The sequence below is a fragment of the Thermobia domestica genome, chromosome 12 (genome assembly GCF_964235325.1).
Source record: "Thermobia domestica chromosome 12, izTheDome1.hap1.1, whole genome shotgun sequence".
NCBI lineage: Eukaryota > Metazoa > Arthropoda > Insecta > Zygentoma > Lepismatidae > Thermobia > Thermobia domestica.
In genome coordinates, this window is record NC_137465.1 from 164,702,691 (window position 1) to 164,721,488 (window position 18,798).

Below are 18,798 nucleotides of genomic sequence, written 5' to 3' on the forward strand. Positions count from 1 at the left end.
AATACTGATTTACATACAGCAAAAACAGAGATATCGAGATGCATTTTTTTTACAATCAATTCAGCTTTTCAAGAATAGGTTCCACCTTCTCCGTTGTCTTTATATTCAGAATAAAAGTGGTTCAGATTTACAATCTACGGTGTCAACATTTATTGCCATGGAACAAAAATAATAATAGATAGCGACAGGAGGTTTTCAGGAATCGATTCAGGTTCTCAAGAGAATATATTATCACAACCTACTGCACTTTACCAAAATCGGAAGTGGTTACAAATTTAATATTATCTTCAGTTTCAATACTGAATAAGAACGGTCAGACATACCTAGATGCGATATCTTGCAATCAATTAAGCTTCCACACAATACGTTCCATACTCCCTCTATTCAAGCCGGAAGTGAATCAAATTAGCGATTTGTAGTTTTAATATTTATCACTTAGAACAAAAACAGTCAGGAATAGCGAGTAAGACAAATGGTCTTTTGATATAGAGTGAAACGAAACTCACTTGTTACTATTATTATTAGGCTTCCAAACTATGTTGTGCATAAATATCGGGAGTTTTATAGAACGGCTTTCTGCGTCCCTTTGTGCATCCGTCGAGAAGTATAAAAGCAAAAATGGTAATTGATATCCAGATGCACTTTTTTCAATCGATTCACCATTCTAAGAATAGGCTCCATTTCCTCCTTCAGCTCTCAACTGAATTCGGCAGTGGTTCAAATTAGTCATTTCCGGTTTCAACGTCTATCTTCATAGAACGGAAACAATAACAGGTAACGAGAAGTGGCGTCTCAGGGCAACGTACCCCGACTGTTCCAAACACTACTGAAGCCAGAAGTGTTCAAATGTAATATTACTTCCAATTTTAATACTGATTTCCACTGTAAGAGATGCTGAGATGCAGTTTCCTTGTAATCGCTTCAGCTTTCGAACGTAGTTCTATTTCTTTCTTTAACCCTCTATTGAATCCGGAAGAGATTCAAATTAATCATTTCCGATTTCAACATTTATCACCATAGAACTAAAATGGTAATAGTTAGTGATATTCGGATTTCTAGAATCTATTCAAAGTTTGAAGAGTAACATGTTATCTGAACCCTCAACGCTCTACCAAAATCCGAAATGGTTAAAATTTAGTACTACTTCCTATTTCACTGATACTGATTTCTGTATAGCAAAAACGGTAAAAGATATCGAGATGCAGTTCTTTTGCACTCTATTCAGTCGCCCAAATATAGGCCCTTCCTTAGCTATTCATTCAGTCCGGAATAGGTTCTAATTAATGATTTCCGGTTTCAACCTTTATCGTCGTATAACAAACTAGCAAGGCATACGAGTAATTGCTTGTTGATATGGATTCAGCATCCGAGGAACAAGCAACCAATAGTTTTAGATGTATTTTTTTCATGTTTTAGTATTGAACATAAAATATCTATGTTGACTTCTTATTAACGGGACTGGACAAAAAAAAGTAAGTTGTTTGAATGTGGGTTTATGATTAGAAATATTACAGAACGAACTTATAATACACCATCGAAATGAACTACTGTAGTGTATTTGGTAGAGTCTCGCTAACTCAACTTAATTTGGACTCAGAGGGTGACGGGTTACCGAAAATGTTGAGTTTTACGGAATAAGGGGGGGATAATTCATAACTCATGTTTACTGGATATTACTCTAATGAAAATCCTAGTATAATACAGGGCATATAAAAGTTCAAAGTCAACTAAAAATTCTTATTAAAGGATTAAAAAATCATAGAAAAGTGAAGAAATGACTAGCTGTTTATAGAAAAGGATCTCGTGATGCTAGATTAGAGGTCTGCACGGGCCGGAATTTTTAGCCCGGGGCCGACTCGGACCGTGAATTTACAATGTAAGGCCTGACCCGAGTCCGAAGTATGTTTTAGCATTTAGGCCCGGGTCCGGCCCGAGCTCATGTGATAATCCAATGAGCCCGAATTATAGAAACTTAATAATTAACAAAAAATTGTATTTTGATTTACAGTAATTAGAGGTTTAATTTTGCAGTTGCGCTTCAAAAGTTCTCCAAAAGGAACGGTACAATATACAGTATATCGTTGTAAAAATGTCAAACTTTTAAAAATGTCAAACCAAACTTTGAAACAAAAATTTCAAACAAAAATTTCGAAAACAAAAATTTTCAAACAAAAAAATTCAAACCAAATTTTCTTCTAAGCAGTTCCGGTTCTTCACTAATGAGTGCACAAATTTAAAAATTTGAATCCAAAATTTTCCAAACAAAAATGTTCAAACAAAAAATTTTAAACAAAAAATTCAAACATTTTTTAAACTAAAATTTCAAAGAAAAAAATTCAGTTTTAAAACGAAAAAAAAATAAAAATTTCAAACGAAAAAATTTCAAACAAAATTTTGAAACAAAAATTTCAAAACAAAAAATTTCAAACAAAAGATTTTCAACCAAAAAATTTTTAAACAAAAATTTTTTAAACAAAACTTTCGAAACAAATTTTTCAAACAAAATTTCAAACGAAAAAATTTCAAACAAAAAATTTCCAAAACTTTTTAAATGTTAAACAAAACAAAACTGAATGCAGTAAAGATTTAAAAATCAGCAACCAATCACATTGCACGAAAGATAGTGATGAACCAATCAAATTGCATCAACAATAACTTTGCCAGTGTTGTAGCATGTATTCCCTTAAGACTATGAGTCATAAGATTCAATAAGGTTAGCTATGTATCCCTGTATACTACATCATCAATGTCAATCACGTGGTACATCGTATTGCTTACGTTTATATTTGGTCCATAGGCTGTAATAATCCAAACCAATGACGCAATTTCATTTGACAATTCTCAAATTATCCTAGAAAGTTTAAATGTACCAATGTCCTGGACTCCTAATCCCATCATAGGTCAATAACTGATCACGTGATCATACTAATATTTGACAATGATTTACCCAAAGAAAGAGATACCACCCAATTCTAAGAACAATTACCAATTACTGATATAACAATAAGAAATGTACCCCTCCCAAAATTTAAGATTGGTACGCAAATACACCTGTGTCTTACGAAAAAGTAATAAATCCTGTAGTTATTCAATAATAAAGCCGTATCAAAAAATAGGTCAATAATTTTTAATTTTGAATATTTGGCCATAAGAGGAATACCAATGGGTCCTAGAAAACGTTTACCGAATTATGTTATTTGATAATTCCCAAATTTAAAAGGGAACATAAACATATAAAGGTAATAAACCATATAACGTATTAAATAGGAGTCAATAACCTCCGAAATTTGATTTTTGGTAGTTCTTTACCCATGAAAGGGAACGAGGTGGACCATCCAAATTTATAGTGGTACATATTGAAGACCTGTACGGAGATACCAAATGCTTATGTTAAACAATTTCTAAACTGAGTGGATGAGCCAAGATACCCCTCCCAAATTTTTAAAGGGTGCATCAATGTACCCATATCTTATGATAGGAAATGAACCTATATACATGACCATATAACCATATAAGGTAATAAAACCTCATCAAAGGGGAGAAATTGGGCCAAAAACCAAACACGTGGTACAACATATTGCTTATGTTTATATTTTGGCATTTTTTTTTACCCATGAAAGGGAATAAGGTGGACCACCCAATTTTATCGTGATACATATTTAGGTCATGTACTATAATAGCGAATGCTTAAATTGGAAAATTTCCAAAATTTAAGGGATTACTATGGTACCCCTCCCGGGGTGCATCAATGTACCTATGTCTTATGATAGAAAATGGACTCCTATACATGACCATATAATCATATAAGGTAATAGGACATCATCCAAGGGAATAAATTAGGTCAAAAACGAAACACGTGGTTGTACTAAAATTTGGCAATTTCGTACCCATGAAAGGGAACGAGATGGACCACCCAATTTTATAGTAATATATATTAGGGTCCTATAGTATTATACCAAATGTTTAAATTGGGCAATTTCCAAAATTAACGGGGAGGGCCAAGGTATCCCTCCCAAAAATTTAAAGGGGTGCACAAATGTACCTATGTCTTATGATAGGAAATGGACCAGTATACATGACCATATAACCATATAAGGTAATAGGACCTCATCCAAGGGATAAATTGAGCCAAAAACCAAACACGTGAATGTATTAAAATTTGGCAATTTCGTACCCAGGGAACGAGGTGAACCAACCAAATTTATAGTAATCTCTGTTAGGGTCCTATACTATAATACCAAATATATAAAATGGGTAATTTCCAAAATTAAAGGGGTGGGCCAACGTACCCCTCCCAAAAATTTAAATGGGTGCACAAACGTACCTATGTCTTATAATAGGTAATGGATTCCTATACATGACCATACAACCATATAAGGTAATAGGACCTCATCCAAGGGAATAAATTAGATCAAAAACGAAACACGTGGTTGTACTAAAAATTTGGCAATTTCGTACCCATGAAAGGGAACGAGGTGGACCACCCAAATTTATAGTAATACATGTTAGGGTCCAGTACTATCATACCAAATGTTTAAATTGGACAATTTCTAAAATTTAAGGGGTGGGCCAAGGTACCCCTCCCAAATTTTTAAAGGGGTTCACAAATATACCCATATCTTATGAAAGCGAATGGACTCCTATACATGACCATATAACTATATAGGAGAATAACACCTCATCAAAGGGGATAAATCGACCAAAAACCAAAAACGTGGTACAACGTATTGCTTACGTTTATATTTTTGGCAATTTTGTATCCCTAGAAGGGAATGAGGTCCAAATTTATTATAATACATGTTAGGGTCCAGTACTATAATACCAAATGTTTAAATTGGACAATTTCTAAAATTTGAGGGGTGGGCCAAGGTACCCCTCCCAAATTTTTAAAAGGGTTCACAAATATACCCATATCTTATGAAAGGGAATGGACCCCTATACATGACCATATAACTATATAGGAGAATAACACCTCATCAAAGGGGATAAATCGACCAAAAACCAAACACGTGGTACAACGTATTGCTTACGTTTATATTTTTGGCAATTTTGTACCCCTGGAAGGGAATGAGGTCCAAATTTATCATAATACATATTAGGGTCCTATACTATAATACCCAATGTTTAAATTGGGCAATTTCCAAAATTTAATGGGCCAAGGTACCCCTCCCAAATTTTTAAAGGGGTGCATTAATATATCCATGTCTTAGGAAAGGTAAAGGACCCTGTATACGCCCATATAACTATATAAGGTAATAACACCTCATCAAAGGGGATAAATTAGGTCAAAAATCCCCGAAATTTGATTTCTTGGCAATTTTTTACCCATGAAAGGGAACGACATAGACCCCCAATACTAATAAAGGTACATACTGTGGTCCTAGGCTACCACACCAAATTTTTAGATTTGGCAATTTCCAAAATTTAAGGGTGGTGGTCCTATGTACCCCTGCCAAAATTTAGGGGTGGGCCATGGTACCCCTGCCAAAATTTAGAGGGGGTGGTCCTATGTACCCGTAGGTCATTGACCTTGGGCCAAGGTCACTGACCTTTGACCTATAACGTCATAAAGGTCGGGGTCAAAGTCAAAGTTAGGCAGAGTAACCCCAGTACTACTGTGGCCTATACTGTTTGCATTGTAGATATGATATTGGAAATCATCACAGTCCAGTTTTAATAGACCACCATATTATTTGAAAGATAATGATATACTTGAATAGCAGAAATAATTTTGCGATTTTTTTCTCAAAGTAATGGTCTAGTTATACGGAATGTCGAGACATGGGGAGTCAGGTTAGTTTGGTTCTACTATATATATTTTCATGTATTATTTAATGTTTGAGAAATGGTCGTAATGTTAATAATTATCAACGTGATTTGTATTTAACAGGCATGCATTGGTATTAACCAACAACTGTTGCAGTGGTATAGAACCGAAGTAGAACCAATTCTATCACAAACTGAGCCAGCGCCTTTTTATCAAGTGCAAGGAATATTTGGATTGTACTTTCTTGTCCCTGCATATATCGTACTTATGGTTGGACTCCTAATTCCTAATGGAAAGTGGTTTCAAAATTTAGCATCTTTTACAGCCGGAGCATCTACTCTCGTAAGTTTACTTTTCCTATTATGCTTGCAAGTCTCTAGAATGAATCATCACTAATGTTTTTGGGGTATTATGCCAATTACGTTGTTCCGCAGACAAGAACAGTTCCATATATATATATATATATATATATATATATATATATATATATATATATATATATATATATATATATATATATATATATATAAAAGCGTGTAAGTGATATCCCAACACTTTTCTGTGATATAGATCTACTCACTTTCCTTATTACAGTTTCTAATTAAATTTATGTTATAAAGATTTTTCCGTACTTCTCAGTGTTTCTTAAACTGTGGCCCGCGGACGGGCACAAATCGTCTTCGAAGAATGTCCTTGTGGTCCTCTTCGTTTAAACATTACTCTATAAAAGGCAGAAAAACAAAATTTAAGTGAATTACATATCACACACACTGTAGTTGAAGATTTTCAAAAATGGTTATATGATATAAAGATATACAGGGTGGCCGAAAAGTAGGTATATACCCCTACCCCTGCATTGATGAACTATAACATTCTAGCTTATAGGTTTATTTGCTTTGGCTGTTACGAGTTTAAGATATAAGTAAAAAGACATTAAGAACAAATAATAAAGAAACTAAGTCTACCTGATGGATAACGATAAGAAATAATATAAAAAAGCAATGAGTTGATCAGTATGGGACTGTATACCATACTTTTGGGCCACCCTGTATGTACATCTTTACAGATACTAATAGATTATATAATTTAATAGGGTAAGATCATAAACATTTTAAATAATTTTTAAAGATTTATAATTCTAGAATACTGTTGATAGTCTTCAATAACGAAAATCTGGTATGCACTTTCTTATATTATTACTAATATAAAATTAAGAGAATTTCTATTAATATTAATTTTTAAAAATAAATATACTAGTTTAAGTTCAAAATATTACGAAATGACAAGTTTGTTTTCGAAGAGGACAAGCATAGGGTAATTCATAGAACAAGCTGACTAATAAAAGCAGTCCCCACTTAAAAATTTGAGAAATGCTGGCAAGAGTATGACCTAGAAATTTATTAGTACTCCGTTAAAAATATATTGAGAAACGCTGGCAATAATATTACCTAGAAATTTGTTAGTACTCTGTTTGAAAAAAGATTGAGAAATGCTGGTAAGAGTATAACCTAGAAATGTGTTAGTACTTTGTTAAAAAAAAATATTGAAAAATGTTGGTAAGAGTATGACCTAGAAATTTATTATTACTCTGTTTAAAAAAGGTTTGAGAAATGCTGGTAAGAGTATAACTTAGAAATTTATTAGTACTCTGTTTTTAAAAAGTTTGAGAAATGCTGGTAAAAGTATGACCTAGAAATTTAATAATACTCTGTTAAAAGAAAGTTTGAGAAATGTTTGTAAGAGTATGACCTAGAAATTAATTAGTACTAGCAGCTTCCCTCAAGTCTCTGACTCTTGTGCAAATTACCCGTACGTTAAGACATTTCTTGGCGTCAGATAGATGGCAACGCAACTAGCGACAACTATTAGTCTAGTTGTCAACTATTGGAAATTAGAGTGACTGACAGACTGAGGCGTCTTGCTTTTATAATGATTAAGCATATATAGTTTGCCTAGACGTTTATGCAACCCGTAACACTTAAATGTTTTGAAGTTTACATATTAGTATGATCTTTATCCTCTATATAAAGACACAGCAACATACGCAGCATTCATATGTAGAAGGGAATCAAGTCAATTTTTAGGTTAGTTTGGAAATATTTTATCTTTAATATCTTTCTAGAGCTTAGAAGAGTCATTATATATGTATTGTAAATTTACGTAGTCCAGATTTTGTAAATAACACTTATAATGTGTCCATTTTTTTAAGCGTAGCAAATTTTATCTGCATATCTCACATCTTCCACGTTAAACACACTTTTCTTTGAACGCCCTATATCAGAGGTTGCAAATACAAAATATTATCAACTTCTACGATAAGATAGAGGTAACTGAAGCTCCGTTTGCAACACTTTTGTAAATATATTTTGTTGTGTTAATGTCCTGGAAACGACAAGATTTTAATACATTGAATGCAATGTATGCGTTAGCATATTTGACACACATGGTTAAGAGGTTAGTGGAGTAAAATAAAACTTACACCGTGAATTGGAATCTACGTTCTTTGAACAGGATATTGGATACTATTATTCTTTACGTAATGCAAACGCAGAAATTTCTGCTTGGTCTCCCGGACAACCATTTGAACTTACCAAACTCTCTCTCAACCTCTCTCTCTCTCTCTCCAAAATGGTCAACACGTTGTAGTGTTTGGCGTCAACTTTTTCAGTGATAGGCCTATTTACGTTCATCTTGTTTGAAGTCCTCGAAAGTTGCCCGTGTTCCGCATGCTCTTGTGTACTTCTATTCTACAAGAAAGACCAGCAAACATGTGGTAAGGTTCATCACGTTACACAACACGTGAGATGTGATACGAAAATACTTCTGACGAATGCCATCCAGATTTCCTTCCATTTTTTTTTTTTTTCAGAGAAGGACAGCAAGAATAATTGTATAGGTTGAGACATTATTTGCTAAATAATGTTCTGTAACATGCTTTTTAGCATATCAATAATTCTGCATACCAATATGTAAATTTCTTATATCTTTGAATATCCTTTCCTAACTACAAAACTACATGAACTGACATAAAATAAAGGGATGCTTTCGGTTGACGTGGAAAGTTGAAATTTGGCATGATTGTAGTTTTCCAAGACTAACCGACAGGGAAATTGATAAAAGTGAATATTTGTAATGTTTAGGGTGTCTAAAGGGGAGATGAAGAAACTTAGCATGTAATTTAAATAGGTCTTTTTTGGGACCTATGATCTCATGTTTTAGGTACTTGACTTCGGAATAATAACTTGAAATTCGGTATGCTTGTACGTTTTCGTTAGCGTTACCTAATGAAATCACTAAAAATAAAAACTCCAACTTTAGAGTGATTTTATGGGGAACCGAAAAATATTCCCCATGTTATTTATATGAGACACCCATTACACCCCAAAATTATTGGGCACTTCCTGTAGGGCTATAATGATTAAATTTGACATGATGGTAGCTTTTCAGGATTAACCGACAGGAAAATTGACAAAAGTGAATATTTTTAATTTTTAAGAGGTCTAAAGGAGAGGGGAAGAAATTCGCCCTGTTATTGAAATAGGCTTTTCTTTGGATCTATAATCTCATGTTTTAGGTACTTGGAATTGGGATATGAACTTGAAATTCGGTATGCTTGCACCTTTGCTATAGGATTATTTAACAAAATCACTAAAAATAAAAAAAATCCAAGTTTAGAGTGATTTTGTGGGAAACTGAAAAATATTCTCTATGTTATTTATATTAGACACCCATTACATCCAAAAATTATTGAGCACTTCCTGTAGGGCTACAATGATTAAATTTGGCATGATTGTAGCCTTCCAGGGCTAACCCACAGGAAAATTGCCAAAAGTGAATATATTTCGTTTTTAAGGGGTCTAAAGAGAGAATGAAAAAATTCCCATGTTATTCAAATGGGCGTTTTCTTGGGATACAAAATCTTATCTTTTACATAGCTGAAATAGGAAAAGAAACTTGAAATACAGCAGAATTGTGGGTTTAAGAGTTACAAAGCCCTAGATCAAGCTAACGTGGGAATCTGTGAGCGGAGCCGCTAGCTAGTCAATATGCAAAGTCCTATGTATTTTTAAAAATATATATTTTAAAACTTAATTTGCATCTTTCATTGGATTATATTTAGACCTATAAGATATGTATAATCTAGATTAGGTATTTTCATATATGTGAAAAAATGAAATGAAATATTTGAGTTTTACGTCCTTCGGTTATGGCGACTAGGCTTAAGGTTCACACACACACACACACACACACATATATATATATATATATATATATATATATATATATATATATATATATATATATATATATATACTTTATTAAGAATATTTTACAAAATATCATATAGCCAATATCTACTAAGCAAATATTTCAGAAACTCCAAAAACAGCTTCACTAAAATTCAGGAAACTGGCCAAGAAATCTACAACCGAAGGTTGATGACATGACCGAGAGCTAGTCAAACATTGCCAACTCAGTCTCGGAAGTAGAAACTAAAAATGGCAAATTTTATAAAGTTACCAGAGATACCTAAAGAAGTTAGAGGAAACAGAGGTTAATTTTGCGAGATAGGAACTTGAAATAATGACGACAGTAAGTTCAGAGTCCAATATTATTGTTGGAACTACATATCTACTTTCGAAAGCACAGTAGAATAATAGGTGTGAAATTATTTCACTGACCAGATCCACCAGAATTTTCACACATTTTAAAGGGTAAGTATCAAGTTTGCCTAGCTGGCGCAGCGAACCTCGTATAAGTACTATAACTTTTTAAACAGGAGTGTGAGAAGCAGTATTCTATAGTCATTCGTAGTAATTATACTTAATGGTACCACATATATTCTTGGAAAGTAACGTGAAAATTATATTTTGCCTCCTTCCGTTACCCTCTCTCGATATTGCTTTTAAAACCTTTTCTTTTACTCGTTTTGATTTTTTGAAGAAAAACAAAAGATATGTGGCAGCAATGGGTGGAGATCGCGGACATCCTTGAGAGCAGTTAAATTTGCCACCAAAGGAAATTAACTGCTTTTATCATTTTTGAAATGTCGCCGTTCCATTGGTAATTAAATTATGTAATAAAATGATTGTATGTAATTGTGTATAGGTTCCATACATGTACTCTGATTTCATTTAGTAATAATTTGTAAAAATATAGTATACAAGCACATATTCAAAACAAAAATCGCCTAACATTGTTTACCCTATTTTGCTTACATTTTTGCCACTAGATGGAAACAGTGCATTATCTATCTATCTATCTATCTATCTATCCATCTATCTATCTATCTATATATATATATATATATATATATATATATATATATATATATATATATATATATATATATATATATATATATATATATATATATTAGCCTGAAAGAAAGACTGGTCTGGTACCATCTTGAATGAAGAAGGTATGCATTGCAAGAATGAATTTCTGTTAACACAACCTCTGTCCAGAAAGTGCGGTGAATGATGTCATATTGCTCACGATCATAAAAGGGCGCCTCCTTCGCATCCCATGCAGGACAAGTTTAGACATATCTGAGCAAGTTCAAAAAACAGCGGCCCAGTGAGTGTGCTTATCGTATAAACAATACATTGTAGAGTGAAGGCTGTGTTGCCGCAATCCTAGCTATGGGGTGAGCTGAAAAATATTACCAAATTCAAACAAAAAGGGCTGAATTCATTATTTTATACCAGTGTAATACCTGGCTCTATAGCCCTAACACCAAGCTGAAAGAGTTAAAGTTCGAGGACATTCACCCCTCTTCCAACAGTCCAAATCAAGAAACTGTTCTTTAAAAAATACTTTTTAAAAACATCCATATAATAGGACACCGAACAATCGTGGAAGTAGATGAAACTTTTCTCACACGTAGGAAGTATAACAGAGGCCGCAAATCAAAAGGGAAAACAGTTATCAACTTCTGTATGTATTGTAAGGAAATCAAACGCGCCTTTATTCCAAAGTGACTAATAAACCAAAACAGTATTATGACCATATATGAAAGAATATACAGTGCGTTCCACGAATAACACTAAGGTCCACCTCCTGAAGAAAAAACTTAAAAGGCAACATTATGCTGAGAAGGAGAATCCCCCACAAGGGAGGCTAAAGGGGGTTACTGGGGGTAACTCAAAAATTTTAAATAGCAACCCCTATCATGTGGTACCTCGTTTGAAAAGTAATCACGAGTAAAGACCACTTGTGAAAATTGTAAGTCGCTAGCATGTCCGTAGCCAACATGGTGGCCATCCGTAAAGGACGGTCGAAGTGCGTTCAACGAATAAGACTAAAGCTCGTCTCCAGAAGAAACGAAGGCAGATAGAAACATGAAACCTTTTGGAACCTTCAATGAACTTAAAAGGCAACATTATGCTGAGAAGGAGAATCCCCCACAAGGGGGGTTAAAGGGGGTTACTGGGGGTAACTCAAAAATTTTAAATAGCAACCCCCATCTTGTGGTACCTCGTTTGAAAGGTATCACGTGTATTGACCTGTTCTGGAAAGTGCATGTTGATTGCATGTCCGTAGCCAACATGGCTGCCATCCGTAAACTATGATCGAAGAAACATTGCAAACCTGTAAGCAGAAAGTAACATAGTATGATTTGGAACATACCTCATTAATGCAGGAGATGCTCGAAGTGTGCACCGCCCACTTCCTGGCAGTAATGTAAACGTTGGACGAACTCCTCTCAAACACGAGTAAAAGTCATTACCGGTATAGAATGACAGGCATCAACTATGCGTTGACGCAACTCCGCAATGCTGTTCGGCTACGTGCGGAACACTATAGTCTTCAAATAGCCCCAGAGAAAAAGTCGGGTGGAGCAAGGTCTGGCGAACGGGCTGGCGATTCAATGGTGCCGCGACGACCAATCCATCGTTGCGTAAACTCACTATCTAAATAGTCACGTACAAGAGGTGAAAATGGGCAGGACAGCCGTCATGCTGAAAAACGGGCGGAATCTCTCCAAATTCTTGCGGATTCTCTTCCATTGCCTCGACAATCAACGGTGCAATAAAGTCTTGCAGCAGCACCAGGTACTTCTCACCCGTTAATATTCCATCGATGAAGAGGGGCCCGATTATGTGATTACCTAAGATACCCGCCCAGACATTCAGCGACTCTGGGTGTTGAGTGTTGCCTTCACGAAATACGTGAGGGCATGTGTCACACCAATATCGGCAGTTATGCCTGTTGACCTTGCCATTCAAGTAGAACGTACTCTCATCGCTGAAACACACGTTTGTCAGCACAATGGTCCCACGTGCCAATGCCTCACACATCTGCTCACAAAACTCGATACGCTTATCGGGATCATGTTCACTTAACTCCTGGACCATATGTAGTTTGTATGGATGGAAGGTATGTTTTTTTAAGATTCTGTATGTAGTGTTGTAAAAAAACGTTTTTTTCTGTGAAGTTTTTTTTCAATAAAAAACATCGTTCTTTTTCATGTTTTTTTCAAAAGTCTGTTTTTTTTTCTGGCAACTATTATTTGTTGATTTATGTTGCAGATTATTGAAATAATCAACAGAACTTGAGTCGAAGCCCTCGTAACTTACAAATCGTTTGTTTCTTTGAACCTATACGAGCAAAATTGTGTGATTATTCCTTTCGGCCCCAGGTCATTTTTGGCGTTTTCCTACATTTCCAGTTAGTCACTTATTGCTCAAAAACTATTCATTCCATTGATATGGTTAAGGCCTTGTTTTTAAGAAAATTGATGTGGCTATTTTTTGGTGTAAGTTGTATTACAGTGTTGCCAACGGGTGGGAAATTATTGAGGGAAATGTAGGGGTGAAAATTTACAAAAAATCCCTAACCGAATTTCAAAATTTTTTTGTATCTAGTACCACTGTTGCTATATGAGTTCAAGTCACCTAAACAAATCTTTGGTGTGTTGACAAGGTACAGTGAAATCCTGAAGTCGCTGGCTTCCATTCAAAGAGGGAAAGAAAAAATTATGTCATACACATGAAATTTTGACACTTTTTACGCCTCAGAAGCAAAAATCAAATATGCCGGGGTACAGCTTCTCTAATTATCCTATTGAAACTTTTTATGGTGCGTTCTATAGGGCAAAGAGGAAGCTTTCAGGTAGTGGTACGTTTGTTTCAATGTAGCCAGTAAGAGGGTAATAATAGAGGGGAAAAGGGAAATTTTCCGAATTTTTCACCTAATAGCGGGAATTAATTGTTTTGGCTGGAAACGCTGCCATCAGACAGACGAAAACTATCTGAAAATAAACCGTAGTGCTCCAAGAATATATCCTACAAGTATCATGGCAATATATAAAAAAGTAAGCATGAAATTTAAAAAAAAAATCTCACTCTACCTCAGAAATTCACCATTTTCTTACCATTTCCAGAACATGTTTTATTATAAACCTCAACTGTACTTCCCCTAATTATTCTAGAACTTTTATGGTATGCTGGGTAGGCTAAGGATGAGGCTGTTACACACTGGTACATTTGTTTGAATGTAGCCAACAAGAAGGAAATAATAGAAATAAAAAAGGGAATTTTCCCCAAAATTTGCCCCTAAAATCTGGAATTAAAATTTGTTGTAGTTAGCAACACTATTATCAGACACACACAAACTATCTTAAAATAAGCTTTGGTATCCCTCTAATATATCCTACAAGTATTGTGACGATATCTAATAAAGTAAGCATGTCAATTAAAAATATCTCATTCTACCTTTAAAAAAAATCACAGTTATCTTTCCAATTAGAGGACAAGGTCCACTGTAAACCTCAACCGTACTTCCCCTAATTATTCTACTGAAACATTCTATAGTGCATTGTGTAGAGCAAAGACGAGACTTCCAGACACTGGTACGTTTGTTCCGATATAGCCAACAAGAGGGAAATAATAGAGACAAAACATATAATTTTTCCAAAATTTCCCCCTAAAATCTGGAATTAAAATATTCTGTAGCTGGCAACACTGCTACCAAACAGACACAAACTATCTTAAATCAAACATTGGTATACCACTAATATATCCTACAAGTATTATGGATATTTAAGGAACAAAGCTTCTAATTACCAAAAATATATTACGGTAAACAGAAAAGTAAGGGAAAACTAGAAAAATCAAGGGCTAGAACCTAAATACGAATTTTACGTGCGCCCCCTAATTACCCCATTGTAACGATCTGTACTTTCGTTTGTTAAGTAAGGACAAATGTTCGATTGGCATAAGTTGACTTGCACTCGGACGTACAGGTACGGATTTATAAACAAAAATTTCTAATTTTTTGCCCAAATATAGGAGAATTTTAATTTTCCTAAATAGCAACACTGCGCGCAGGCCCGTCCAATTGATGTCAACAGTTAGGTATCCACCCGAGGTATCTACCTGGCAAGTCTTAAGGATGTCTTTCTACAACGAAGGAAGCTACAGAAAAAAAGTAAAGGAAATTCGAAATTAGAAAATTCTCGAATTTTTGACTGGGGTGAAATTTGAGAAAGAAATTCGACACCAGAAGAAAAAGAAATTAATACGATAAACTATGAACCAACCACATTTTGCAAGAATAATATCCCGATATCTTAATTAGTGTCCACACTTGAGCGGATTAAACAAGTGACACACCTGTGTGTGCCACTTTGGCCATGTGGGCCACCGAGTATACATTTGATTACATTTTTTGACTACTAACTCGTGTTGTTGTTGGAGTTATAGTCTCGACTAATAATAATATCGTTGTAAACAATAACTTTTTAAGGAAAATTTTCTCTCCTTTTTACATCTTAGTTTCAACACTGTTGGTGAGAAATGTAGGGTGTTTCAAAATAAATTTTGGGGTTTTAAGTCTTCGTAGTACTTATTACATTTTACGTACAATTATAAGCAATGCATCAAGTAAAAGAGCACCTCAAACAGTTTTTGCTACAAGTGTTCAATGTGAGATTCATTCGTCACACGGCACACATCTAGTCGATAGGCGAGAAAGGCCCATAAACTTTCCGCCATATGGCACAAAACACATTCAATTTAGGGGAGTTTCGTTTCAATTGTACCATCTCCTGAGGATTTGCTGACGGTCAGATGCAAACATTATGAGTGTTCACATTAGCTCTTAGGTGAAAAGTCGATTTATCACTGAAGACGACACGATCCAGAAAATCTTCATTGTTATGCAATAATATTTCACTTGCAAAATTGGCACGTAAACCGTAGTTTGTAGGCTTTAGACCTGTAGCAACTGCAAACAATAAAGACGTAGTTGCAAGCGTCTCCTTAATATTCTTCACACAGACGGTTGCACTGTACAGGTTCTGTCTTTATTAAAACAAAAAGCTTTCTGCTCTCTAGTCTCCATCTTTGCTACTTGCTCTTTCTAACGGCAGACAGAAGAAACAACGCATGTACATGCGTGCGTACAAAACTGTTTGAGTTGCTCTTTCATTTGATATAATATTTATAATTGTAAGTTAATTGTAATAGATACTACAAAGTTTCAAAACCCTAATATTAATTTTGAAACACCCTGCATTACTTCAAATTGAGTCATCCTATATTCAGGTCCTAGTCAATTTGTCGCCTCGTGCAATGGCATAATTTGTCGCCTCCCCCTTTCTCCAGAAAGAACAAATCTTAGAAGTCATGATTTTAAGTATGCTACTCCAGCATGAACAACAAAGGTGAGGGTAAGTGCAGTCGCGCTCAGAAAGGCTTAAATACTTACTAAAAATGCAATTCCGTTGTGTCTGTTTTTTTTTTCTTTAAATGTTAATCTATTATGATAGTGAAAGATAAAGCAAACACACCTGCAGAGGAAAGATGGTAATCCTTTTTATAGAATTCACTATCGAGCTTCAATCTCGATGTATCAGTTTGCAATTCCAGTGCAACTAGCTCTTTTATCTTTATTTCTTGATTTTTGTTCTACGTCTTCTAACATTTTTTTAAAAAAACTTGTTTCTATCTTCAATGATAAGGAACTTGCTTTTGACAAAAACAAGATTACTTTCATATCAAAACTGTGATAACTTACTAAATGGAACAGATATTCACTAATATTCGAGAATTGAATTCTTGCATTTGACAACAATCAAGCAATTTGTGCTCGGATTTATTCGACCATTTGCTTTAGCATTGTCCATGTGGCCTTAACTAATGCAACCTAAACATAATTTATGAATATTGTATTCAAATAAAAGGTCAGCTTAGTAAATGTAACTATCATCATCATGAAGTCTGTTTCCAACAAGAAATATTTAATTTAAATAATATACTTATAACAGACTTTGTCGGACCATCCAAGCTTGCCGTTCCACGCAAATGCACGTGTTGCATATATACAGTGGCGTATTTAGGGGGGCTTCCGGGCTTAAGCCCCCCCGAAATCTTACTATAGTAAAGTATATGAAATATCTTGCAGAATTTTCACATTTTCAGGCAAATGCCCCCGAAAGTTAGCAAAGCCTCTCCCGAAACAAAATTGTAAATACGCCACTGCATATGTGGTAGAGCCGGCTCTGCGTATCATATATATCTAGTCGACAAATTATTTATATATGACATTTAGAAAAATACTATTAGGCAAATTAGTATTAGTTTTTATCTTTAGTCAAATTATTGGAATTTTATACTGTTCGTGATATTATTTTCGTACTTATTAAAGGCCTGCATTCACGAAAAAACAAAATTCCATTTCTACTTTTATTTCTTAGTTGATATTGATGAAAACTGCTGAAACCCGAATTGTTAATAGGTATGGTATTCATGTAAATTGTAAAATATTTGTAGCGTATCAGTATCTAGCGTTTAATTTATGTTGCATTTTACGGTGATTACACCTACATAAAAATATTTCATACTTAAATAGACGTAAGATGCATTACAAATGACTATTTGAAAAAAAACGAAATTTAGAAAAAAAACGAGAGGCAATGTTTTTTTTTCTAAAAAAACGTACATTTCTGAAAAAATACGAACCGTTTTTTTTCTATTTACAACACTATCTGTATGTCGTTGTGCGTGACACACCACACGTTTGAGCCACAGTTGTTATGGACTGTTCAGGATGCACATTCAGCTCCGCCAACACTTGTATCTGTGTTTCTTCCGTAGCAACACTAGAGTTTCGAGGCTTTGGGGCATTGGTCACACTGCCTGTCGTAAAGAATTTGATTAATAAATGGCGTACAGAAGAAACACTAATTGGGTTGCGCACATTTTGTTCATTGAACAACCGTGCTGTTGCACTGTACGAACGATTCGTAGCACCAAAGAGTAACACAATTTCAATTATCTGTTCAAGAGACCACATTATGTATGCAATGTAGGATGGTCAAACGCACCAGCACAAACACACGTCTACGTCCTTCAAACCTACTGTTCCGGGTTGTAATGTAGCGCACTGTTGGTCGGAAAAGCACATCTGATAGTGGTGCACGAGTAAACAGAGTAGCTTTGCTAAAGTACGTATGTCCAACACCAAAGCGCCACCACGGGCAACTCGTCGTCATGAACTACATCTCCTCGTCCGTAAGAGTAGCAGTTCGACAGTATGGCAATGGTAAAGTGTTGGTTCAGTACACGTGCGGTCCGGGGTTCGAGCCTCGGAGGGTTCAGATTTTTCAATAATAGTATGGTACTCTCTTTTCTATCGGTTTCAGTTCAATTTGCATGTTTTGTATTTGTAATACTATTATAGTGTTAGTTGTGTGGTATGTGTATTGTGCATTCGTTCCGAACTAGACCTACGTTAGACTTTAGAGTTTGTTGTGGACACGGTCTGGTCTCTATACGCGATTACTTTTCCAGCGAGGTACCACACGATAGGGGTTGCTATTCAAAATTTTTGAGTTACCCCCAGTAACCCCCTTTAGCCCCTCTTCTGGGGGATTCTCCTTCTCAGCATAGTGTTGCCTTTTAAGTTCATTGAAGGTTCCAAAAGGTTCCATGTTTCTATCTGCCTTCGTTTCTTCTGGAGACGAGCTTTAGTGTTATTCGTTGAACGCACTTCGACCGTCCTTTAAGGATGGCCGCCATGTT

General features: G+C 35.0%; 1 protein-coding gene across 1 annotated transcript in view; it reads left to right on the top strand.

Annotated features, from left to right (window-relative positions):
- LOC145665809 (transmembrane 6 superfamily member 1-like) overlaps window positions 1-18,798 on the top strand; it is a 44,802-nt gene that overhangs the window by 22,719 nt on the left and 3,285 nt on the right. The window contains exon 5 of the mRNA XM_081732922.1: window positions 5,891-6,109. Coding sequence (XP_081589048.1) covers window positions 5,891-6,109 — 219 coding nt within the window. The remainder of the gene's footprint in view (window positions 1-5,890; window positions 6,110-18,798) is intronic.